We start from the raw sequence: 26,718 nt of genomic DNA on the forward strand, positions 1-26,718 counted from the left end.
GTCATATTCCGACAAGTTGGTACATTTTGACACCCAATTTAGACCCTCGTTATGAGTCATTTTAGCCGAGATTTCACTTTAGGAGCTCTCCTAAAAACTAAGCTTCCTTCGGATGCCTGCATCTTTACTATCTTTACTCTTTCACTTTTAGGGACATTTCTAAGAAAATGTCCTGATTCTGAGACTCTTCTAAGAATTTGGCCATTAGGAGCAACTCTTTGCACTAAAATCTTTAGGAATGCGGCCTTTGGTTTCCAATCACATACTCGAGGTGTGTTAATCCGATTTTTATAAAAGCCAAATATGAAGCATATTATTTGAGAAATCAGACTCATTTGTTGCTTTGAAAATGCAACTTAGAACAAAATGAAAACAGTTCCTTTAAAAGAGAACTGCACTTTTTTATTTATTTATTTTTTTGACCTAACGTTCTTAATCCTTATAAAAGACCCGATGACGGATGGATTTTTTTTGTTGCATTCTAACTTGTAAATAAAAGTAAATAGAAATACTTTATTCTGCCCAGAAAATCCAAATAAAAACATTTAAAAAGCGCAAACAGTAGTCCATTTACATTTTGTGACTTGCATATCCACCAAGTATTAGCGATATTGTTGTCATAAGCACTGAAGCATAAATGTTTACATCATTAAGCTGTTTCCTCGCTTCCTTGCTCCCTGGAACTTGATTCTCGATCACAAATCATGCCTCTCACCTGGCTAGAAGAAGGCTGAGGACATATTCCGACAAGTTGGTACACTTTGACAGCCAATTTAGACCCAGGAATGGCGTGAACGACACGAAAAGATGCTTTTTATGAGTCATTTTTCATCTAAATTGAAATACGTTCACATCCTAGCAGTCGGCATTCCAATGACAGCAGATATTGTGATGTTTTATTATGTTTGTTGGCTGAGTATGAATCAGTGATGTGGATTAAATTGTAATTTTTTTTGGCAGGGTATTAAGGCGAAAAAGGGTTGTTTTGCATTACCTGTATTATTTTTTCCCAATCAAATGAATAAATAAATATTGAAAAAAAAAAAATTAAACATTGTGATGCGTATTAAAATACGTAAATATTAAATGTCATTAGGGACCGAGTTCCTTTGGGACAGAGGACCCTATTGTATTTCTAGCGTTTTATTATTATACCGCCGCCTCTTTGAGCTGTAATTTGACCCCCTTAACATGCTTCAAAACTCACCAAATTGGACACACACACACACACACACACACACACATCAGGACTGGCAAAAATTGCGATCTAATCAAAAAACCAAACCCCAAAACTCAAAATTGCGCCCCCTAGGAAGAAAACACAGACAAAACTGCCTGTAACTCCCAGTAGGAATGTCGTAGAAACATGAAACAAAAACGTCTATGTAGGTCTCACTTAGACCTATATTTCATACACAGACAACCCCCAGCAAAAATCAACATGAAGTTTGCAATTCCCCCTTCAAAACAAAAGTTGTGTAAAAACAGTCACCTTTTTTCAAACATTATCTCCTCTGAGCGCGTTTGTCGTGTCGGCTTCAAATTAGCACAGGAGAGAGATTGAACCCTTCTGATTAAAAGTTGATGAAAGAGTTTTAATTACTGCTCCGGTTTGGATTTTATGAGCTCTCATAGTCGGTCCCATCCATCCTTTAATTATAAATATTACTACATTACATCATGTATATTCAACCTTATTGGAGATGTTTGGATGTGTTTTAAGGGCTTTATAGGCTTTATGGCGGCTCCGATCGCGGACTTTTGATCGAATTTTTTTAATATTTAGAATGCATTAAAAAAAAAAACCTTCCTTCATCATTATAGGTAACATTCCAAAAAAAAGTGCAGTTCCCCTTTAAAGGCTGCAATAACTAACAGTTGTTTAGATGTGGGTCATTACCGCAATCTACCGTGTTCTGGTCACCTATCTGACAAGTGTGACCGTCCTCATGCCAGCGTTTTATATTGCGTAATACAGCCGTGGTCTAAGTTGTCATCGGCAGGCCCGTAAAGCTTAAATCAGTGATGGCGCTGTTTTATTATGATATGCATCACAACATTGCATTTGCAGCAGTGTCACCGCAATGGCCGCACGGCAGCGTCTGCATCCCATGCTCCATTACCTCCCAGTCGGAACGGCACGCCGGCAAATACGCCTTTTTTTATTGTGATGAATCACCGTGTCGTGGGCGGGGGAATGTTGTCTCCAGGTAGTTTCAATTCTAAAGCAACTTAGGTCAGGGGGTCAGCGTCACCCTGGAGGAGAGCCCGGAACACAAAAGAAAATGTACCAGCTGGCAGCATTGATTCAGGGAAGAAACATTGCCACCATTTACTACAAAGCCTGAGTGACACTTAAAGGGAAACTGCACCCTTTTTTTGCCCATTATTCACAATCCTTTTTCATCTAAATTGGAATATGTAAACATCCTAGCAGTCGGCATCCCAATGACAGCAGACATCGTACAGTAAGTGATATTTTATTATGTTTGTTGTCTCTCATGAAGTCTGCAGTAAATAATAATCAGTGATTAAACACATGTTTTTTTTTGTTTTTTTTTAATAATTCTAACTTATAAATACGGCAAGTATGACAAGGCTAACAATATAGCTAATAGGCGTACTCCATTGCGCCCATGAAGCTCTTCAAAAAAGCATCCAAAACCACAAATAGAGAAAGACTGTCGGACTCTAGACCTGCACAAGATTACGCCATGAGAAAGACTGTAGACATGCACAAGACTACACTATGACAAAGACCAAAGACTGTAGACCTGCACAAGACTACGGCATGAGAAAGACTGCAGACTTGCACAAGACTACACTATGACAAAGACCAAAGACTGTAGACTTGCACAAGACTATGTCATGACAAAGACCAACGACTGTAGACCTGAACAAGACCACGCCATGAGAAAGACTGTAGACCTGCACAAGACTACACTATGACAAACACCAAAGACTGCAGACCTGAACAAGCTATGTAAATATAATTCACTTCTCTATTATTGTGGAAATTTGGTTGGTAAAATGTTTGTGATTTCTGATCGTTTGTGAGGGCGCCAAATGGAGACCTGGAATGGTAGACCTGCACAAGACTACGCCATGAGAAAGACTGTAGACCTGCCAAAGACCAAAGACTGTAGACCTGCACAAGACTACGTCATGAGAAAGACTGTAGATCTGCACAAGACTACACTATGACAAAGACCAAAGACTGTAGACCTGAACAAGACTACACCATGAGAAAGACTGTAGACCTGCACAAGACTACACTATGACAAAGACCAAAGACTGTAGACCTGAACAAGACTACGTCATGAGAAAGACTGTAGACCTGCACAAGACTACGCCATGAAAAAGACCAAATACTGTAGACTTGCACAAGACTACGTCATGAGAAAGACTGTAGACCTGCCAAAGACCAAAGACTGTAGACCTGCACAAGACTATGTCATGAGAAAGACTGTAGATCTGCACAAGACTACACTATGACAAAGACCAAAGACTGTAGACCTGAACAAGACTACGCCATGAGAAAGACTGTAGACCTGCACAAGACTACACTATGACAAAGACCAAAGACTGTAAACCTGAACAAGACTACGCCATGAGAAAGACTGTAGACCTACTCAAGACTACGCCATGAAAAAGACCAAAGACTGTAGACTTGCACAAGACTACGCCATGAGAAAGACTGTCAGACTGTAGACCTGCACAAGACTACGCCACGAGAAAGACTGTAGACCTGCACAAGACTACATTATGACAAAGACCAAAAACTGTAGACCTGAACAAGACTACGCCATAAGAAAGACTGTAGACTTGCACAAGACTACGCCATGAGAAAGACTGTCAGACTGTAGACCTGCACAAGACTACGCCATCAGATACAAGAGCTAAATATATTTACCAAGTACTAGCGATATTGCTATAAAAAGCGCTAACGCAGACAAACAAACTAGCTTATGCTGCTATATTGACATATTGAGCTGCTGCATCGCCTCTGAGCTGGTGAAAGTTAATTCTAGATTATAAATCACGCCTCTCACCTGGATAGTGGAAAGTTGTGGACATAAACTGAGAAGTTGGTCGACTTAAACCCAAAAATGGCAACAAAGACAGGGAAAAAAATGCTTGTTTGCGGCCACTTTTTTTAATTTATTTTTTTATACATACATGAGGATTATGACTAATATTAGTATATTTGATTTGATTTGATATATATTTATTTATAATATGCAAAAAAAACAAGCACAAGCCTGATCCAATACAGTGCTATAGCCTTAACAGCCATTATAACAAAATTAAAACAATGGAGAATAAAAAATGAAAACAAAATAAACAAAATGACTTTCTTTATTTTTTAAATAATATTTTTAATATAAATAATTGTTATATTAATAATAATTAAATGATCTAAATTGGAAGATATAAACATATCACCTGTCGGCATTCCAACGAGAGCAGACATTGTACAGTAAGTGATTGTTTTATTATTATTGATAGTTTTGTATTTCCTATTCAGCACTTAGCAATACTGCTACATGATGCTTAGCTGCATCTGTTTAGCACAAAGCTTCTAAAACTTATAGATCATCCTCTGTATAGTTAGATTCACAAATATGCGTTTCTGGATCATCATTTGTCCCTTAACAGCCATTATAACACAATTAAAACAATGGAGAATAAAAAACGGGAAAAAAATAAACGAAATGAGCTATGAACTTTCTTTAAAAAAAAAAGTTTTTATTAATATTTTGTAATATAAATAATAATTATATTAAGACAATAATAATTAAATTATCTAAATTGGAAGATATAAAGATATCACCAGTCGGCATCCCAACGAGAGCAGACATTGTACAGTAAGTGATTGTTTTATTATGTTGATAGTTTTGTATTTCCTGTTTAGCACTTAGCAATACTGCTACATGATGCTTAGCTACATCCGTTTAGCGCAAAGCTTCTAAAACTTGCAGATCATCCTCTGTATAGTTAGATAGAAAAATATACGTTTCTGGATCATCATTTGTCCCAAAGTAGTGTTTGTTGGCTCTCATTAGGAATGGTGTTGTTGAAGAAAATAGCTAACAATGTGATGTGTGTGTAAAATTAATGCGCCAAAATGAAACATTGAAATGAGCAAGATATGTAAATATGACATGTTATTATTAGGGATGTCCGATAATGGCTTTTTTGCCGATATCCGATATTCCGATATTGGTCCAACTCTTAATTACCGATACCGATATCAACCGATACCGATATATACAGTCGTGAAATTAACACATTATTATGCCTAATTTGGACAACCAGGTATGGTGAAGATAAGGTCCTTTTTTTAAAAAAATCAATGAAATAAAATAAGATAAATAAATTAAAAACATTTTCAGGAATAAAAAAGAAAGTAAGACAATATAAAAACAGTTACATAGAAACTAGTAATTAATGAAAATGAGTAAAATTAACTGTTAAAGGTTAGTACTATTAGTGGAGCAGCAGCACGCACAATCATGTGTGCTTACGGACTGTATCCCTTGCAGACTGTATTGATATATATTGATATATAATGTAGGAACCACAATATTAATAACAGAAAGAAACAAGCCTTTTGTGTGAATAAAAAAAACGATACCGATCATTTCCGATATTACATTTTAAAGCATTTATCGGACGATAATATCGGCAGGCCGATATTATTGGAAATCTCTAGTTATTATGAATGGGCCTGCTACTGTGTATAAAACAAAGGAGGTTTTAACTGCACTTTTGCCAGCATTTATGAGCTTCAATGCATAAAAAAAAGAAAAAAACATTATTTGTTTTCCCAAAAAAAACAAGTGCTCTTTAACATTCACAGCAGACACTGTTTTGTGACGACTCACCGCTGTTCCGGAAGGACCGGGAGGACCTGGCATCCCATCCTGGCCGGGCCCACCCTGCAAAAAGATTTATCCAAAAAAACAAAAATTCATCGTTCCCCGAAGCACCTTTCCTCTCATGGTAACAGCTGGCGAGCCCTTACTTTGATTCCAGGAACACCAGGTGTGCCATCTTTTCCATCAATACCAGGCAGGCCCTGAAAAAGCAGAGGGATGAGCTGGCGTACTTCTCCTGCCAGACATTGTTCAAACTGGCACAACTCACGTTTTCTCCCTTTTTGCCAACTGCGCCCTGTGGGCCTTGTATGCCCCGGCCGCCCTGCGGACGAACACCAAATGAATGATAATGCAGTCGCATCGCACAACGGGATCCCCTTTTTAGAAGCAAACATGTTTACTGGTACCATCACCTACTTTGTCTCCCTTGTCCCCTGCCTCTCCAGGTGGTCCCTGAGGTCCCTCTTCACCCTGGGAATGAAAGGGATCACGTCAAGTGTGTGCATACAGAAATGTTTCCTATTGCCTCTTATCTGCAGAGCCATAACAGAACAGCCAGCATGGATTTGCCAAGCCTTTAATACTGAAGCTCAATATGCCAATTTAATTTCTTTCAACTTGTGCTGCCAAAGAATTCAAATATATATTCGTATTAAGAACTCATTGTTTATTAATAATAGTTAAATATTATAATAATATAAGTTCTTGTGTAATGTGTAAATTCTAAAATGTATACCCAACATGGAACATAGGACTGGTCATTTGTTTGATTTATGCAAATGTTTAATTATTAAACATTCTTTTACAGACAAATACAGAGCCAGTCCTTTAGTGTTCTCTCTTTCTTCCATTATGATATATATGTATATATATTTATATATATATATATATATATATATATATATTTAAAAAAAAATATATATATATATATAAAAAAAATATTTATATATATATATATATATATATATATATATATATATAAAAATATATATTTATATATATATATATATATAAATATATATATATATATTTATATATATATATATATATATTTTTATATATATATATATATATAAATATATTTTTTTAATATATATATATATCTATATATGTGTATATATATATATATTTATATATATATATATATATATATAAATATTTATATATATACATATATGTACCTGTATATATATATAAATATACACATACACACATGCATACATACATATATGTATATACAATATACATATATATGTACACATATATAAATATACACATACATATACATATATATATATATATGTATATATATATATATACACACATACATACATATATGTATATACAGTATACATATATATGTACACACACATACATATATAAATATACACATACATATATGTATATATACATATATGTATATATGTATGTATACATATATGTATATATGTATGTATACATATATGTATATATGTATGTATACATATATGTATGTGTATATATATTTAAATATATATATACACACATGTATATATATACTCCTTTAAAATCGTTTTTAATAATATTTATTTTTATATTGGTTTTATATATGTATATGTATGTATATAATGTATATATATACATATATGTATGTATATGTATATGTATGTATGTATATATGTGTTATATTGGTTTTATATATGTATATATATGTTTATACAATATAATATTATATACATATATGTATGTATACATATACTGTATGTATATATGTATATATATATATATATATATATATATATATATATAATATTATATACATATATGTATGTATACATATACTGTATGTATATACATGTATATATATATATATATATATATATATATATATATATATATAAGAAAAAATTACAAAAAAATAATGAAATTAAATACAATTAAAATAGATTTTAATGTTTTTAGAATCGATTAAGAATTGTTACAAAAAAGTATTGTGAATAATCTGAAAATAGATTTTTTTGGACGCTCGTAGTAAATATAGTGATTATTAACTCATTATCACATTAACTTTGACAGCCCTACTGAGGAGCTAATGTCAGGTGTTGAACTGCACACCTGTGTCACAAAACTATCCTTATGCACAGGTGGCGCCGCGCCTCCGCTACAGCTCGGGTTTTACCTCCAAAAGTGAAAAATGTACATCATCCTGACAGAAACTTTCACTATTCAGTTTTGCTTGTGCTTGTGTGCATTCTCACTGGAGGTCCGGGAATCCCAACGGGTCCGTTGATGCCCTTATAACCGCGAGGTCCCTGGGGGGAAAACACAAAACAAGTGCTGTTAATCGCTGGGAGGTCAAGGTAGCCTACTCTTCATTGTGATAAAGGGGCAATTAGCGCTTCACTCAATGCGGTAATGGAGGCTACGAAGAAAGCAGAGGAGCCATTTTGGCTCTGGCGCTAACTGGGCTAACGCGGCTAATGTTAACTGTAAGACAGATTGCTACAGAAGATCATTAACTACAGATGGAGGCACTGCGGACCCAGATAACCCCGACTCATTAGAGATGTGCCGTGGCATCATTTCCATACTGGGAATGGATGATGTTTGTACCGCAGGGCAAGTTTTACTGTGCTCGTCTAAAAAATGACAACAACCTTTGCCTTGAAAGAGAGTGTGGACAATAAAGTAATGTGTTGGGTGACTCACCGCCTCTCCTTTGGGGCCCATCATTCCTGGATAACCCCTCACGCCCATTGGACCCTTAAAAAAAGTAATTGAGACATTGACCCCTGGCAGCCTTAAGACAACTACGACAAAACAATCACTTTAAAGACTTACAGGAGGCCCTGGGATGCCTTGCTCTCCAGAGATGCCCACTTCTCCCTTGATTCCCTGGCGGAGGAGAAAAAACATGCGTTGTACTCGCAGTTGTTAGCTTTAAATGTAAAGCATGTTCACAATAGCACTGTTTTCATGTTTGTTTTTAGAGTTTAGCAGTTGCAAAGTGGTCGTATGCTAGCTAGCAAAGTGGTCGTATGCTAGCTAGCACAACAAATCCTAGTTATCATTGAAAATAAAGTTGTAAATTAGATAAAGTGACGTAAAGTAAACGTAAAATATGTTCACACTAACACTGTTTTCATGTTTGTTTTTAGAGTTTAGAAGATAGCAGTTGTGAAGTGGTCGTATGCTAGCTAGCACACAACAAATCACTGAAAACAAGTTGTAAGTTAGATAAAGTGACGTAAAGTAAACATAAAATATGTTCACACTAACACTGTTTTCATGTTTGTTTTTAGCGTTTAGCAGTTGTGAAGTAGTCGTATGCTAGCTAGCACACATCATTGAAAAAAAGTTGTAAGTTAGATAGTGACACAAATGTAAACATAAAATATGTTCACAATAACACTGTTTTCATGTTTGTTTTTAGCGTTTAAAGAAGATAGCAGTTGTGAAGTGGTCGTATGCTAGCTAGCACACAACAAATCCTAGTTATCATTGAAAATAAAGTTGTAAGTTAGATAAAGTGACGTAAAGTAAACATAAAATATGTTCACACTAACACTGTTTTCATGTTTGTTTTTAGCGTTTAGAAGATAGCAGTTGTGAAGTGGTCGTATTGTAGCTAGCACACAACAAATCCTAGTTATCATTGAAAATAAAGTTGTAAGTGAGATAAAGTGACACAAATGTAAACATAAAATATGTCCACACTAACACTGTTTTCATGTTTGTTTTTAGCGTTTAAAAGATAGCAGTTGTGAAGTGGTCGTATGCTAGCTAGCACACAACAAATCATTGAAAATAAAGTTGTAAGTTAGATAAAGTGACACAAAAGTAAACATAAAATATGTTCACAATAACACTGTTTTCATGTTTGTTTTTAGCGTTTAGCAGTTGTGAAGTAGTCGTATGCTAGCTAGCACACATCATTGAAAAAAAGTTGTAAGTTAGATAAAGTGACACAAATGTAAACATAAAATATGTTCACAATAACACTGTTTTCATGTTTGTTTTTAGCGTTTAAAGACGATAGCAGTTGTGAAGTGGTCGTATGCTAGCTAGCGCACAACAAATCCTAGTTATCATTGAAAATAAAGTTGTAAGTTAGATAAAGTGACACAAATGCAAACGTAAAATATGTTCACACTAACACTGTTTTCATGTTTGTTTTTAGCGTTTAAAAGATAGCAGTTGCAAAGTGGTTGTATGCTAGCTAGCGCACAACAAATCCTAGTTATCATTGAAAATAAAGTTGTAAGTTAGATAAAGTGACGTAAAGTAAACATAAAATATGTTCACACTAACACTGTTTTTATGTTTGTTTTTAGCGTTTAGAAGATAGCAGTTGTGAAGTGGTCGTATGCTAGCTAGCACACAACAAATCCTAGTTATCATTGAAAATAAAGTTGTAAGTGAGATAAAGTGACACAAATGTAAACATAAAATATGTCCACACTAACACTGTTTTCATGTTTGTTTTTAGCGTTTAAAAGATAGCAGTTGTGAAGTGGTCGTATGCTAGCTAGCACACAACAAATCATTGAAAATAAAGTTGTAAGTTAGATAAATTGACACAAAAGTAAACATAAAATATGTTCACAATAACACTGTTTTCATGTTTGTTTTTAGCGTTTAGCAGTTGTGAAGTAGTCGTATGCTAGCTAGCACACATCATTGAAAAAAAGTTGTAAGTTAGATAAAGTGACACAAATGTAAACATAAAATATGTTCACAATAACACTGTTTTCATGTTTGTTTTTAGCGTTTAAAGAAGATAGCAGTTGTGAAGTGGTCGTATGCTAGCTAGCACACAACAAATCCTAGTTATCATTGAAAATAAAGTTGTAAGTGAGATAAAGTGACGTAAAGTAAACGTAAAATATGTTCATAATAACACTATTTTCATGTTTGTTTTTAGCATTTAGAAGATAGCAGTTGTGAAGTGGTTGTATGCGAGCTAGCACACAACAAATTGTAGTTATCATTGAAAATAAAGTTGTAAGTTAGATAAAGTGACGTAAAGTAAACATAAAATATGTTCACAATAACACTATTTTCATGTTTGTTTTTAGCGATTAAAAGATAGCAGTTGTGAAGCGGTCGTATGCTAGCTAGCACACAACAAATCCAAGTTATCATTGAAAATAAAGTTGTAAGTTAGATAAAGTGACACAAATGTAAACGTAAAATATGTCCACACTAACACTGTTTTCATGTTTGTTTTTAGCGTTTAAAAGATAGCAGTTGTGAAGTGTCCGACTTACTGCCAGCAATGCGAACCAAGCTCTGACACTGATCATACAGGGAGCGGACCGCCACAATCAGACAGTCCGAAACCCCATACTCTCTGAGCACTCCCCACAGGACTTCCCGAGGGACACGGTCGAATGCCTTCTCCAAGTCCACAAAGCACATGTAGACTGGTTGGGCAAACTCCCATGCACCCTCAAGGACCCTACCGAGAGTATAGAGCTGGTCCACAGTTCCACGACCAGGACGAAAACCACACTGTTCCTCCTGAATCCGAGGTTCGACTATCCGGCGTAGCCTCCTCTCCAGTACACCTGAATAGACCTTACCGGGAAGGCTGAGGAGTGTGATCCCACGATAGTTAGAACACACCCTCTGGTTCCCCTTTTTAAAGAGAAGAACCACCACCCCGGTCTGCCAATCCAGAGGTACTGCCCCCGATGTCCACGCGATGCTGCAGAGTCTTGTCAACCAAGACAGCACTACAGCATCCAGAGCCTTAAGGAACTCCGGGCGGATCTCATCCACCCCCGGGGCCTTGCCACCGAGGAGCTTTTTAACTACCTCAGCAACCTCAGCCCCAGAAATAGGAGAGCCCACCACAGATTCCCCAGGCACTGCTTCCTCATAGGAAGACGTGTTGGTGGGATTGAGGAGGTCTTCGAAGTATTCCCTCCACCGATCCACAACTTCCGCAGTCGAGGTTAGCAGAACACCATCCGCACCATACACGGTGTTGGTAGTGCACTGCTTCTCCTTCCTGAGGCGGCGGATGGTGGTCCAGAATCGCTTCGAAGCCGTCCGGAAGTCGTTTTCCATGGCTTCCCCGAACTCCTCCCATGTCCGAGTTTTTGCCTCCGCGACCGCTGAAGCCGCACACCGCTTGGCCTGTCGGTACCTGTCCGCTGCCTCAGGAGTCCCATGAGCCAAAAGAACCCGATAGGACTCCTTCTTCAGCTTGACGGCATCCCTCACCGCCGGTGACCACCAACGGGTTCTAGGATTACCGCCACGACAGGCACCAACTACCTTGCGGCCACAGCTCCAATCAGCCGCCTCGACAATAGAGATGCGGAACATGGTCCACTCGGACTCAATGTCCAGCACCTCCCTCGTGACATGTTCAAAGTTCTTCCGGAGGTGGGAATTGAAACTCTCTCTGACAGGAGACTCTGCCAGACGTTCCCAGCAAACCCTCACAATGCGTTTGGGCCTGCCAGGTCTGTCCGGCATCCTCCCCCACCATCGCAGCCAACTCACCACCAGGTGGTGATCGGTAGAAAGCTCCGCCCCTCTCTTCACCCAAGTGTTCAAAACATGAGGCCGCAAATCCGATGACACAACTACAAAGTCGATCATAGAACTGCGGCCTAGGGTGTCCTGGTGCCAAGTGCACATATGGACACCCTTATGCTTGAACATGGTGTTCGTTATGGACAATCCGTGACGGGCACAAAAGTCCAATAACAAAACACCACTTGGGTTCAGATCCGGGCGGCCTTTCTTCCCAATCACGCCTCTCCAGGTTTCACTGTCGTTGCCAATATGAGCGTTGAAGTCCCCCAGTAGAACGAGGGAATCACCCGGGGGAGCACTCTCAAGTACTCCCTCGAGTGAATCCAAAAAGGGTGGGTACTCTGAGCTGCTGTTTGGCGCATAAGCGCAAACAACAGTCAGGACCCGTCCCCCCACCCGAAGGTGGAGGGTAGCTACCCTCTCGTCCACCGGGTTGAACTCCAACATGCAGGCTCTGAGCCGGGGGTGTAACAATAATTGCCACCCCAGCCCGTCGCCTCTCACTGCTGGCAACGCCAGAGTGGAAGAGAGTCCAGCCCCTCTCGAGAGAACTGGTTCCAGAGCCCTTGCTGTGCGTCGAGGTGAGTCCGACTATATCCAACCGGAACTTCTCTACCTCGCGCACTAGCTCAGGCTCCTTCCCCCCCAGCGAGGTGACGTTCCACGTCCCAAGAGCTAGCTTCTGTAGCCGAGGATCGGACCGCCAAGTGCCCTGCCTTCGGCTACCGCCCAGCTCACATTGCACCCGACCTCTATGGCCACTGCTATGGGTGGTGAGCCCATTGGAGGGGGGACCCACGTTGCCTCTTCGGGCTGTGCCCGGCCGGGCCCCATGGGGACAGGCCCGGCCACCAGGCGCTCGCCATCTTGCCCCAACTCCGGGCCTGGCTCCGGAGGGGGGCCCCGGTGACCCGCGTCCGGGCGAGGGAAATCTGAGTCTCGGTTCTTGCATTTCCATAGAAGTCTTCGAGCTGCTCTTTGGACTCCGCCAAGGCTGCCCTTTGTCACCGATTCTGTTCATAACTTTTATGGACAGAATTTCTAGGCGCAGTCAAGGCGTTGAGGGGATCCGGTTTGGTGGCTGCAGGATTAGGTCTCTGCTTTTTGCAGATGATTTGGTCCTGATGGCTTCATCTGGCCAGGATCTTCAGCTCTCACTGGATCGGTTCGCAGCTGAGTGTGAAGCGACTGGGATGAGAATCAGCACCTCCAAGTCCGAGTCCATGGTTCTCGCCCGGAAAAGGGTGGAGTGCCATCTCCGGGTTGGGGAGGAGATCTTTCCCCAAGTGGAGGAGTTCAAGTACCTCGGAGTCTTGTTCACGAGTGAGGGAAGAGTGGATCGTGAGATCGACAGGCGGATCGGTGCGGCGTCTTCAGTAATGCGGACGCTGTATCGATCCGTTGTGGTGAAGAAGGAGCTGAGCCGGAAGGCAAAGCTCTCAATTTACCGGTCGATCTACGTTCCCATCCTCACCTATGGTCATGAGCTTTGGGTTATGACCGAAAGGACAAGATCACGGGTACAAGCGGCCGAAATGAGTTTCCTCCGCCGGGTGGCGGGGCTCTCCCTTAGAGATAGGGTGAGAAGCTCTGTCATCCGGGGGGAGCTCAAAGTAAAGCCGCTGCTCCTCCACATCGAGAGGAGCCAGATGAGGTGGTTCGGGCATCTGGTCAGGATGCCACCCGAGCGCCTCCCTAAGGAGGTGTTTAGGGCATGTCCGACCGGTAGGAGGCCACGAGGAAGACCCAGGACACGTTGGGAAGACTATGTCTCCCGGCTGGCCTAGGAACGCCTCGGGATCCCCCGGGAGGAGCTGGACGAAGTGGCTGGGGAGAGGGAAGTCTGGGCTTCCCTGCTTAGGCTGCTGCCCCCGCGACCCGACCTCGGATAAGCGGAAGAAGATGGATGGATGGATGGAGTTGTGAAGTGGTCGTATGCTAGCTAGCACACAACAAATCATTGAAAATAAAGTTGTAAGTTAGATAAAGTGACACAAAAGTAAACATAAAATATGTTCACAATAACACTGTTTTCATGTTTGTTTTTAGCGTTTAGCAGTTGTGAAGTGGTCGTATGCTAGCTAGCACACATCATTGAAAAAAAGTTGTAAGTTAGATAAAGTGACACGAATGTAAACATAAAATATGTTCACAACAACGCTATTTTCATGTTTGTTTTTAGCGTTTAAAGACGATAGCAGTTGTGAAGTGGTCGTATGCTAGCTAGCGCACAACAAATCCTAGTTATCATTGAAAATAAAGTTGTAAGTTAGATAAAGTGACACAAATGCAAACGTAAAATATGTTCACACTAACACTGTTTTCATGTTTGTTTTTAGCGTTTAAAAGATAGAAGTTGTGAAGTGGTCGTATGCTAGCTAGCACACAACAAATCATTGAAAATAAAGTTGTAAGTTAGATAAAGTGACACAAAAGTAAACATAAAATATGTTCACAATAACACTGTTTTCATGTTTGTTTTTAGCGTTTAGCAGTTGTGAAGTGGTCGTATGCTAGCTAGCACACATCATTGAAAAAAAGTTGTAAGTTAGATAAAGTGACACGAATGTAAACATAAAATATGTTCACAACAACGCTATTTTCATGTTTGTTTTTAGCGTTTAAAGACGATAGCAGTTGTGAAGTGGTCGTATGCTAGCTAGCGCACAACAAATCCTAGTTATCATTGAAAATAAAGTTGTAAGTTAGATAAAGTGACACAAATGCAAACGTAAAATATGTTCACACTAACACTGTTTTCATGTTTGTTTTTAGCGTTTAAAAGATAGAAGTTGTGAAGTGGTCGTATGCTAGCTAGCACACAACAAATCATTGAAAATAAAGTTGTAAGTTAGATAAAGTGACACAAATGTAAACATAAAATATGTTCACAATAACACTGTTTTCATGTTTGTTTTTAGCGTTTAGCAGTTGTGAAGTAGTCGTATGCTAGCTAGCACACATCATTGAAAAAAAGTTGTAAGTTAGATAAAGTGACAGAAATGTAAACATAAAATATGTTCACAATAACACTGTTTTCATGTTTGTTTTTAGCGTTTAAAGAAGATAGCAGTTGTGAAGTGGTCGTATGCTAGCTAGCACACAACAAATCCAAGTTATCATTGAAAATAAAGTTGTAAGTTAGATAAAGTGACACGAATGTAAACAAAATATGTTCACAATAACACTGTTTTCATGTTTGTTTTTAGCGTTTAGTGAAGTGGTCGTATGCTAGCTAGCACACAACAAATCCAAGTTAAGATTGAAAATAAAGTTGTAAGTTAGATAAAGTGACACAAATGTAAAAGTAAATTATGTTCATAACAACACTATTTTCATGTTTGTTTTTAGCGTTTAGCAGTTGTGAAGTGGTCGTATGCTAGTTAGCGCACAACAAATCCTAGTTATCATTGAAAATAAAGTTGTAAGTTAGATAAAGTGACACAAATGTAAACATAAAATATGTTCACAATAACACTGTTTTCATGTTTGTTTTTAGCGTTTAGAGTTTAGCAGTTGTGAAGTGGTCGTATGCTAGCTAGCACACAACAAATCCTAGTTATCATTGAAAATAAAGTTGTAAGTTAAATAAAGTGACGTAAAGTAAACGTAAAATATGTTCACACTAACACTGTTTTCATGTTTGTTTTTAGCGTTTAGAAGATAGCAGTTGTGAAGTGGTCGTATGCTAGCTAGCACACAACAAATCATTGAAAATAAAGTTGTAAGTTAGATAAAGAGACACAATTGTAAACATAAAATATGTTCACAACAACACTATTTTAATGTTTGTTTTAGCGTTTAAAAGATAGCAGTTATGAAGTGGTTGTATGCTAGCTAACACACAACAAATTGTAGTTATCATTGAAAATAAAGTTGCAAGTTAGATAAAGTGACACAAATGTAAACATAAAATATGTTCACAATAACACTGTTTTCATGATTGTTTTTAGCGTTTAGTGAAGTGGTCGTATGCTAGCTAGCACACAACAAATCATTGAAAATAAAGTTGTAAGTTAGATAAAGTGACACAAATGTAAATATAAAATATGTTCACAACAACACTATTTTAATGTTTGTTTTTAACATTTAGAAGATAGCAGTTGTGAAGTGGTCGTATGCTAGCTAGCACAACAAATCATTGAAAAATAGTTGTAAGTTAGATAAAGTGACACAATTGTAAACATAAAATATGTTCACAACAACACTATTTTAATGTTTGTTTTAGCGTTTAAAAGATAGCAGTTGTGAAGTGGTCGTATGCTAGCTAGCACACATTGAAAAAAAGTTGTAAGTTAGATAAAGTGACTCAAATATAAACATAAAATATGTTCACAACAACACTATTCTCATGTTTGTTTTTAGCGTTTAGAAGATATCAGTTGTGAAGTGGTCGTATGCTAGCTAGCGCACAACAAATCCTAGTTATCATTAAAAATAAAGTTGTAAGTTAGATAAAGTGACACAAATGTAAACATAAAATATGTTCAGACTAACACTATTTTCATGTTTGTTTTTAGTGTTTAAAAGAAAGTGGCTGCTTGTAACATTTCGGAAGTGGAAGTAAGCTATGTAGCTAGCGCCAGCACAAAAACAATTCCAAGTTATCGTCGAAAAAAAAAGTTGTGAGTTGAATAAAGCGACGCAAATGTAAATCTTTGTTTTTAGCCTTTAGAAGCTAGCAGCTGCTTCGGACAATAAAGAAGTGGTAGTATGCTAGCAGGCTAGCACCAGAACACAACAATTTCCAAGTTATCATTGAAAAAAGTTTTAAGTTGGATAAAGTGACACAAAAAATTAACATAAAATATGTCAACAATAACACTGTTTTCATGTTTGTTTTAAGCGTTTAAAAGAAAGCAGCTGCTTCTAACATTTCAGACGTGGTAGTAAGCTAGCTAGCTAGCACGAGCACAAAAACAATTCCAAGTTATCGTTGAAAAAAAGAAATTTGTGAGTTGAATAAAGGGACGCAATTGTAAATCAAAAATATGTCCACATTAACACTGTTTTTGTGTTTGTTTTTAGCGTTAAAAAAGTGGTAGTATGCTAGCTAGCTAGCACCAAAACACTACAAGTTCCAAGTTATCATTGAATATAAAGTTGTAAGTGAGATAAAGTGACACAAATGTAAACATAAAATATGTTACAATAACACTGTTTTCATGTTTGTATTTAGCGTTTAAAAGAAAGCAGCCGCTTCTAACATTTCAGAAGTGGTAGTAAGCTAGCTAGCTAGCGCAAAAACAATTCCAAGTTATCGTTGAAAAAAATAGATTTGTGAGTTGAATAAAGGGACGCAAATGTAAATCAAAAATATGTCCACATCAACACTGCTTTTGTGTTTGTTTTTAGCGTTTATAAGATAGCAGCTGCTTCTGACAATAAAGAAGTGGTAGTATGCTAGCTAGCTAGCACCAGAACACTACAAGTTCCAAGTTATCATTGAAAATAAAGTTGTAAGTGAGATAAAGTGACACAAATGTGAACATAAAATATGTTAACAATAACACTGTTTTCATGTTTGTATTTAGCGTTTTAAAAAAAAGTGGCTGCTTCTAACATTTCAGACGTGGTAGTCAGCTAGCTAGCTAGCGCCAGCGCAAAAACAATTCCAAGTTATCATTGAAAAAATACATATACTGATACTAAATGGCAGAAATGCTGATAAATATATATATATTAGAGACAGAAAGTTAAAGGAATGCACTTTACCCCATGCTTACATCTCATTGTGCAACATGAGAATATTTTAAGGGGAACTAAATGTGATCTCTGGAAGGGGTACACATTTTTTCCTAAAGTAAGACCCTCACCCAGACATACAATATTAGTATGTAGCTCATGAAAAAACAGATTTCCTGTTGTTTTCGATGTAAATGGGCCAAATGGCCTATAGTAGAAAATAATCTCATTTAAATTTAGGATTTAAAATTGTTATGATACTAGGTTGGAGACAGGTGTTAAAGTTAAAGTTAAAGTACCAATGATCGTCACACACACACGAGGTGTGGTGAAATTTGTCCTCTGGATTTAACCCATCACCCTTGATCACCCTCTGGGAGGTGAGGGGAGCAGTGAGCAGCAGTGGTGGCCGCGCCCGGGAATAATTTTTTGGTGATTTAACCCCCAATTCCAACCCTTGATGCTGAGTGCCAAGCAGGGAGGTAATGGCTCCCATTTTTATAGTCTTAGTCAATATTCAGTGTTTTATCGTTCATAGTTAAAATTGTAAATCCCACATTCGGGGTTTGTTCCACTGAATGCTCACACTCTTGAAAAATTAGAAGGAACATTGACGCACCGTTATCCAAACAATGTTCATCTCACAATACTCATTAATTAAAACAGCTTTGATTGTAGGTATCGTTAGTGAGTTGCAGTGACGTGCAGTCACTAGAGGCAGGTGAGGCGGGGCCTCACCTGCCATCATGGAAAGAAAAAAAATGTAAAAAGAAAAAAAATTAATTAAATTGTTATATGTATCCAGTGATTATACTATAAAGTTATTTTCCATTTAACTTCACCAGTTTTAGATTATTTTTATTCAAAATCGCAGAATTTTCACATTTGCCGTTCAAATACTGAGAAGAGACGATGCGGTGAACAGCAGCCAGTTGAGGCACGTCACTCAGTGCCTCAACATGGATTCCGGACTCGGCTAACTGCTGGCCTGCTGTGCAGTGAGACTGTATTGCTATATGAATTATATTATACATTCCCATAGTTTAGTTAGCTGAGGTAATAATGTACAGTGTATTTTGTCAACAACTGTATGTGTGTAACGTATTTCTTGTGCTGAGCGATCATAAAACGGCTGCAAAAGACGCACTGGCTGAGGCTCCAGTAATCACGCCTCCTGCACCCCCGCCGTAGAATTGTTATATCAACTAAAGCCCACACTTAAACTTTCCACGTGCAAGATTGAATCTATTTAAAAAAGTTATTTAATAAGAAGCCAAAAAGTGCAAAAACAATAATGTTCGTGTTGGAGGAGTTGTGAATGACTGCAGGGCCACAACATTAGGTACACCTGCAGACTGCAGGTGTATCTAATTCACAACTCCTCCAACACGAACATTATTGTTTTTGCACTTTTTGGCTTCTTATTAAATAACTTTTGTGACCTATTTTCATGGGCTTTTCTCTTTGTGATGTTAAGTTCCTGTTATGCGCTGTTATACAGTATATGCCTTGAGCTCTTATTTTGAAGGCGCTAAGAGCGGAAGTGACGACACGTTGGAGTGGAGCGGAAGTTTTTGAAAGAAGGTAAATAAAGTGGTCCTCGTGTAAACTGGAGCCTCCGTGTTTGTTATTTTGTAGTTTCATACAGTATAGGCGACATTTATAAACCCTCGGTTACACTTTTTTAAATAGATTCAATCTTGCACGTGGAAAGTTTAAGTGAGGGCTTTAGTTGTGGACTTCATTTATAAGTAAAGGTAAGACCATAATAAAGTTTTTTTTTATTAAATGTGCTTTTTTGTGTGCTACAGTTTGTATGTGTAAAGTTAAAGTTAAGTTAAAGTAGCAATGATTGTCACACACACACTAGGTGTAATGAAATTTGTCCTCTGCATTTAACCCATCACCCTTGATCACCCCCTGGGAGGTGAGGGGAGCAGTGAGCAGCAGCGGTGCCCGCGCCTGGGAATCATTTTTTGGTGATTTAACCCCCAATTCCAACCATTGATGCTGAGTGCCAAGCAGGGAGGTAATGGCTCCCATTTTTATAGTTTTAGTCAATATTCAGTGTTTTATCGTTCATAGTTAAAATTGTAAATCCCACATTCGGGGTTTGTTCCACTGAATGCTCACACTCTTGAAAAATTAGAAGGAACATTGACGCACCGTTATCCAAACAATGTTCATCTCACAATACTCATGAATTAAAACAGCTTTGATTGTTAGTGAGTTGTCATTTTGCCTGTGTAATTCAAACGGTGGGGCAATTAAATATATTTTTGTTTGGGATGTCCAGTGCAAACGGGTACACGGACAATTAGTGCTCAGTTTTTTCCAAGTATGTCCTACAGTCAATCTTCTAATCTGCGAGACAAGGGGAGGCAGCTTCGTTAGTGTTTTCATCGTCAAAGTGCCGCCAGCGGACTCTCTGTGTGGCTAATTCCTGGGGTCGACTCGCGATGGTGCAGCGTGCTCATTAGCTGCGTTTAATACCGCAAGGTGAGGGGAGCGGGCTCATCCCTCTCCTCCGTGTACCTGGCTCCTCGCTGCCCTTTTATCCTCGCTCACCCTCACGCTGACAGGCCTGACTGCTGCAGACAGATTAGCGGCCGCCTCGCGCCTCGGGGGGCTTCATTAGGACTAATCCGTGCCTTTGTCGGTTCTAAATGTCGGGTGAAAATATGAGAGAGTGTGCATGGGAGCTTACCAGTTTTCCAATGCTGCCGGAATCTCCCAGAACACCGGGGCGTCCTTTGTGGCCCTAAAGAGCAATGTTAGAAAGCAGTCAGTAAGATGGCGTTGTACCGTCATAACAGCAGGTGTTACATCGGCCAAGGTGGAGAAGGTCGGCCAGAAACCGGAGGCAAGACACCCCGCCGACCTTTCCTCTAGTGCCGTCCACACTGGTGTATGAATGACAATCAATCGGAAGACACACGTGGCCACTAATACCGTTGTAGCTTACCACCACCAACGTGGAATAATGGTCTTTAAATGCAGTGGTGTCGTCTGCTTGCTAAATCAGGCTAGAATGAAGGTTTTAGAATGGCCTTCCCAAAGTCATGCTGAAGAAAAAACCAACACATTTAGCTGAACTGCACCAATTTTGTCAAGAGGAGTGGTCAAAAATTCTACCAGAAGCGTGGAACTGGTGCTTTGGGACAATGAAAAAGGTGGATTTCCTCCAAATTCTTCAGGACAAGCTAAAATCATCAGCCCGGAGGTTGGGTCTTGGGCGCAGTTGGGTGTTCCAACAGGACAATGACCTCAAAAGTGGTAAAGGAATGGCTAAATCAGGCTAGAATTAAGGTTTCTAGAATGGCCTTCCCAAAGTCCTGACTTAAACGTGTGGACAATGCTGAAGAAACAAGTCCATGTCAGAAATCCAACAAATTTAGCTGAACTGCACCAATTTTGTCAAGAGGAGTGGTCAAATATTCTACCAGAAGCTTGGAACTGGTGCTTTACAGAGAACAGAGAGTAAATGGGACAATGAAAAAGGAGGATTACCTCCAAATTCTTCAGGACAAGCTAAAATCATCAGCCCGGAGGTTGGGTCTTGGGCGCAGTTGGGTGTTCCAACAGGACAATGACCCCAAAACACACGTCAAAAGTGGTAAAGGAATGGCTAAATCAGGCTAGAATTAAGGTTTCTAGAATGGCCTTCCCAAAGTCCTGACTTAAACGTGTGGACAATGCTGAAGAAACAAGTCCATGTCCGAAAACCAACACATTTAGCTGAACTGCACCAATTTTGTCAAGAGGAGTGGTCAAATATTCTATCAGAAGCTTGGAACTGGTGCTTTACAGAGAGTAAATGGGACAATGAAAAAGGAGGATTACCTCCAAATTCTTCAGGACAAGCTAAAATCATCAGCCCGGAGGTTGGGTCTTGGGCGCAGTTGGGTGTTCCAACAGGACAATGACCCCAAAACACACGTCAAAAGTGGTAAAGGAATGGCTAAATCAGGCTAGAATTAAGGTTTCTAGAATGGCCTTCCCAAAGTCCTGACTTAAACGTGTGGACAATGCTGAAGAAACAAGTCCATGTCAGAAATCCAACAAATTTAGCTGAACTGCACCAATTTTGTCAAGAGGAGTGGTCAAATATTCTACCAGAAGCTTGGAACTGGTGCTTTACAGAGAACAGAGAGTAAATGGGACAATGAAAAAGGAGGATTACCTCCAAATTCTTCAGGACAAGCTAAAATCATCAGCCCGGAGGTTGGGTCTTGGGCGCAGTTGGGTGTTCCAACAGGACAATGACCCCAAAACACACGTCAAAAGTGGTAAAGGAATGGCTAAATCAGGCTAGAATTAAGGTTTCTAGAATGGCCTTCCCAAAGTCCTGACTTAAACGTGTGGACAAAGCTGAAGAAACAAGTCCATGTCCGAAAACCAACAAATTTAGCTGAACTGCACCAATTTTGATGCTGAGTGCCAAGCAGGGAGGTAATGGCTCCCATTTTTATAGTTTTTGGTACAACTCGTCATCAGACTAATTAGGAGCCTTTGTTTGTTTACTTACTACTAAAAGACAAGTTGTCTAGTATGTTCACTATTTTATTTAAGAACTAAATTGCAATAAGAAACATATGTTTAATGTACCGTCATTTTTTTTGTTAAAATAAAGCCTATATAGCAATTTTTTGTGGTCCCCTTTATTTATAAAAAAGTATTGAAAAGTTTTGAAATACATTTTGGTACCGGTACCAAAATATTGGTATCGGTATTATTTATTTATTCTTAAAATCCTATGAAACACATTAAATCGATTTCCACCGGCCTGGGGGGGAAAAAACCTTGTCGACTTTTAATCGTTAACAGTTAAATAATGTATCTAATAAATTATCACTTTTCTAAATTATGTAATGAAATTATTTATTTAATTAACTGATTATTTTTATACATTTTTTTTTACTCATTTAATAATTCTTAAAACCTTATGAAATACATTAAATCGACTTCCACCAAAACGTGGAAAAAAAACCTTGTGGACTGTTTATTGTTACCAGTTGATTAATGAATGGATTAATTCATGGTATAATTTATTTAATTGATTAATTCATTGTATTTATTTATTTTTAAAACCTTATGAAATACACTAAATCGACTTTCACCAAACTGGGGGGAAAAACCTGTAGACTTTTTATTGTTACTAGTTAATTAATTTATCAACTTAATTAATTTAAATTTTTATATTAATTTTGTAATTTGTGTAATTAGTAAAATTTATTAATTAAATGATGTAATATTTTATTTATAGATTTATTTATTCTTAAAACCCTATGAAACACATTCAATCGACTTAATTAATACATAGTTTACTTTACAACACCACTAGGAAATTTTACATTTAATAAGATAAGCTTTAAGCTTTACCAGTTGATTAATGAATGGATTAATTCATGGTATAATTTATTTAATTGATTAATTCATTGTATTTATTTATTTTTAAAACCTTATGAAATACACTAAATCGACTTTCACCAAACTGGGGGAAAAAACCTGTAGACTTTTTATTGTTACTAGTTAATTAATTCATCAACTTAATTAATTTATTTTTTAAATTAATTTAGTAATTTGTGTAATTAGTTACATTTATTAATTAAATGATGTAATATTTTATTTGCATATTTATTTATTCTTAAAACCCTATGAAACACATTCAATCGACTTAATTAATACATTGTCTGCTTTACAACACCACTAGGAAATTCTACATTTAATAAGATAAGCTTTAATAATTGTCTTATAAAACATTACTAGTACAATAAAACATGTTCAGTTCTATAACATATTGTCAAAGTATCGGATCTGGACTCAAAATCAGATCGGATCTTAGGCCAACAATGTTTTAATGGGAATCGGAGCCTGAAATGTCGATTGAGACATCCTTATTATAAATACAAATTACTTTTCTTTTTTCACTTTTTTTTGCTGTGTTTTTGTACTGTTGTTCCAGTCCACTTGCCTGGGACCAACATGGTGCAAAGACCAAAGTATCATCTTTCAAATCAGATGTCACTCAAGTGCTGTTGTAAGAAAAGCAGGACACTCACTTTGACCCCCTGCAGTCCCTGCGGGCCCTTAGGTCCTGCTGGACAGTTGAGAGGACACTGTTGCAGAGAGAGGAGCGGGATCAGCAAAAGGCACGCTTGCAATCACGTCGAGGCTTCTGGTTTACCTGGAAATCTGCGCTTCCCTCCTCTCCGCCAATGAACTTCCCGGGAGGACCCTGGAGAGACAACGGCGGTCAGACAGCGCCCACTCCATTTCTACCTCCACCTTTCCCTCTTCTGTGTTTATAGATGGTGTTAGGGGGTGAAGTATGTGTGCAGGGGCTGATGTATTCCTGCTGCAGTCAGAAGAGACAGCCCACTGATCTAATAGGGGGGTTTATTTACCCCGGTACGGCACTAAAGCTAAACAAATACACTCCCCTGGGCCTGGAACATCACTCTCATCGCCAACCCCCCCCGTCCAGAGAGAGTCCATCCTCCGCTGGAAAAAATATATTTGAAAGCCTCCTCCACTCAAAACTGGGTATTTGTGTGCAGTCTCTGCGGAGATGTGTGCCAGATTCATGGAGCTCCGTATGCTCTGTGATTTTAACACCCCGGTGATTCAACACCTTCAAATCAGAGGAACATCCATCAAATATCTTGCTTTTGTGTCTCAATTTAAAGGGGAACATTTTACAACTCTGCCAGACTCAATTCCACCTTCAACAATATCACATCATTTATTAAGAAAGTATAAATAACGACTAATGAAGATAGATTACTACAAACCCCGTTTCCATATGAGTTGGGAAATTGTGTTAGATGTAAATATAAACGGAATACAATGATTTGCAAATCCTTTTCAACCCATATTCAATTGAATGCACTACAAAGACAACATATTTGATGTTCAAACTCAAACATTTTTTTTTTTGCAAATAATCATTAACTTTAGAATTTGATGCCAGCAACACGTGACAAAGAAGTTGGGAAAGGTGGCAATAAATACTGATAAAGTTGAGGAATGCTCATCAAACACTTATTTGGAACATCCCACTGGTGAACAGGCAAATTGGGAACAGGTGGGTGCCATGATTGGGTATAAAAGTAGATTCCATGAAATGCTCAGTCATTCACAAACAAGGATGGGGCGAGGGTCACCACTTTGTCAACAAATGCGTGAGCAAATTGTTGAACAGTTTAAGAAAAACCTTTCTCAACCAGCTATTGCAAGGAATTTAGGGATTTCACCATCTACGGTCCGTAATATCATCAAAGGGTTCAGAGAATCTGGAGAAATCACTACACGTAAGCAGCTAAGCCCGTGACCTTCGATCCCTCAGGCTGTACTGCTTTAACAAGTGACATCAGTGTGTAAAGGATATCACCACATGGGCTCAGGAACACTTCAGAAACCCACTGTCAGTAACTACAGTTGGTCGCTACATCTGTAAGTGCAAGTTAAAACTCTCCTATGCAAGGCAAAAACCGTATATCAACAACACCCAGAAACGCCGTAGGCTTCGCTGGGCCTGAGCTCATCTAAGATGGACTGACGAGTCCACATTTCAAATTGTTTTTGGAAACTGTGGACGTCGTGTCCTCCGGACCAAAGAGGACAAGAACCATCCGGATTGTTATAGGCGCAAAGTTGAAAAGTCAGCATCTGTGATGGTATGAGGGTGTATTAGTGCCCAAGACATGGGTAACTTACACATCTGTGAAGGCGCCATTATTGCTGAAAGGTACATACAGGTTTTGGAGCAACATATATTGCCATCCAAGCTACGATACCATGGACGCCCCTGCTTATTTCAGCAAGACAATGCCAAGCCACGTGTTACATCAACGTGGCTTCATAGTAAAAGAGTGCGGGTACTAGACTGGCCTGCCTGTAGTCCAGACCTGTCTCCCATTGAAAATGTATGGCGCATTATGAAGCCTAAAAAACCACAACGGAGACCCCCGGACTGTTGAACAACTTAAGCTGTACATCAAGCAAGAATGGGAAAGAATTCTCTACCTGAGAAGCTTCAAAAATGTGTCTCCTCAGTTCCCAAACATTTACTGAGTATTGTTAAAAGGAAAGGCCATGTAACACAGTGGTGAACATGCCCTTTCCCAACTACTTTGGCACGTGTTGCAGCCATGAAATTCTAAGTTAATTATTATTTGCAAAAAAATATACATTTTATGAGTTTGAACATCAAACATCTTGTCTTTGTAGTGCATTCAATAGAATATGGGTTGAAAAGGATTTGCAACTCATATGGAAACGGGGTTTGTAATAAAAGTCACTACTTTGCATGTTTTGTCTTTCTTATGCAACACTGATAATGTTTTAGCCTTCGTATTTTATCTGTTTTAATGGCAACGTTATTATTATTGGTTTGGACTGTATCACTTAAGGATTTAATTAAATGAAAAGGGCGTAACAAATTACATCTAGTATTATTATTTCTGGTGGGCGTTGTGTCCCACTCTGTTCAACGGTCCTTGAATGCGCCGTAAAAAAAACAAGCCCTCTGTCTCGTATTCCTTTGAGTATAGAACTAAGAGAGCACAGCTTGTAGGTTCAATGTGCACAATTAAATATCGTAATCGATCGGACAGTA

At 38.5% G+C, this 26,718-nt stretch overlaps 1 protein-coding gene across 2 annotated transcripts in view; it reads right to left on the reverse strand.

Moving 5' to 3' along the window:
- Positions 1 to 26,718, reverse strand: part of col9a2 (procollagen, type IX, alpha 2) — a 188,495-nt gene that overhangs the window by 24,652 nt on the left and 137,125 nt on the right. For both annotated transcript variants that reach the window (XM_061982446.2, XM_072915589.1), the window contains 10 exons: positions 24,286 to 24,336; positions 24,161 to 24,217; positions 20,806 to 20,859; positions 8,703 to 8,756; positions 8,571 to 8,624; positions 8,120 to 8,173; positions 6,300 to 6,353; positions 6,151 to 6,204; positions 6,029 to 6,082; positions 5,889 to 5,942 (listed from right to left, as the gene is read on the reverse strand). In XM_061982446.2, the coding sequence (XP_061838430.2) occupies positions 5,889 to 5,942; positions 6,029 to 6,082; positions 6,151 to 6,204; positions 6,300 to 6,353; positions 8,120 to 8,173; positions 8,571 to 8,624; positions 8,703 to 8,756; positions 20,806 to 20,859; positions 24,161 to 24,217; positions 24,286 to 24,336 (540 nt within the window). The remainder of the gene's footprint in view (positions 1 to 5,888; positions 5,943 to 6,028; positions 6,083 to 6,150; positions 6,205 to 6,299; positions 6,354 to 8,119; positions 8,174 to 8,570; positions 8,625 to 8,702; positions 8,757 to 20,805; positions 20,860 to 24,160; positions 24,218 to 24,285; positions 24,337 to 26,718) is intronic.

The sequence above is a fragment of the Nerophis lumbriciformis genome, linkage group LG21, assembly GCF_033978685.3.
Source record: "Nerophis lumbriciformis linkage group LG21, RoL_Nlum_v2.1, whole genome shotgun sequence".
NCBI lineage: Eukaryota > Metazoa > Chordata > Actinopteri > Syngnathiformes > Syngnathidae > Nerophis > Nerophis lumbriciformis.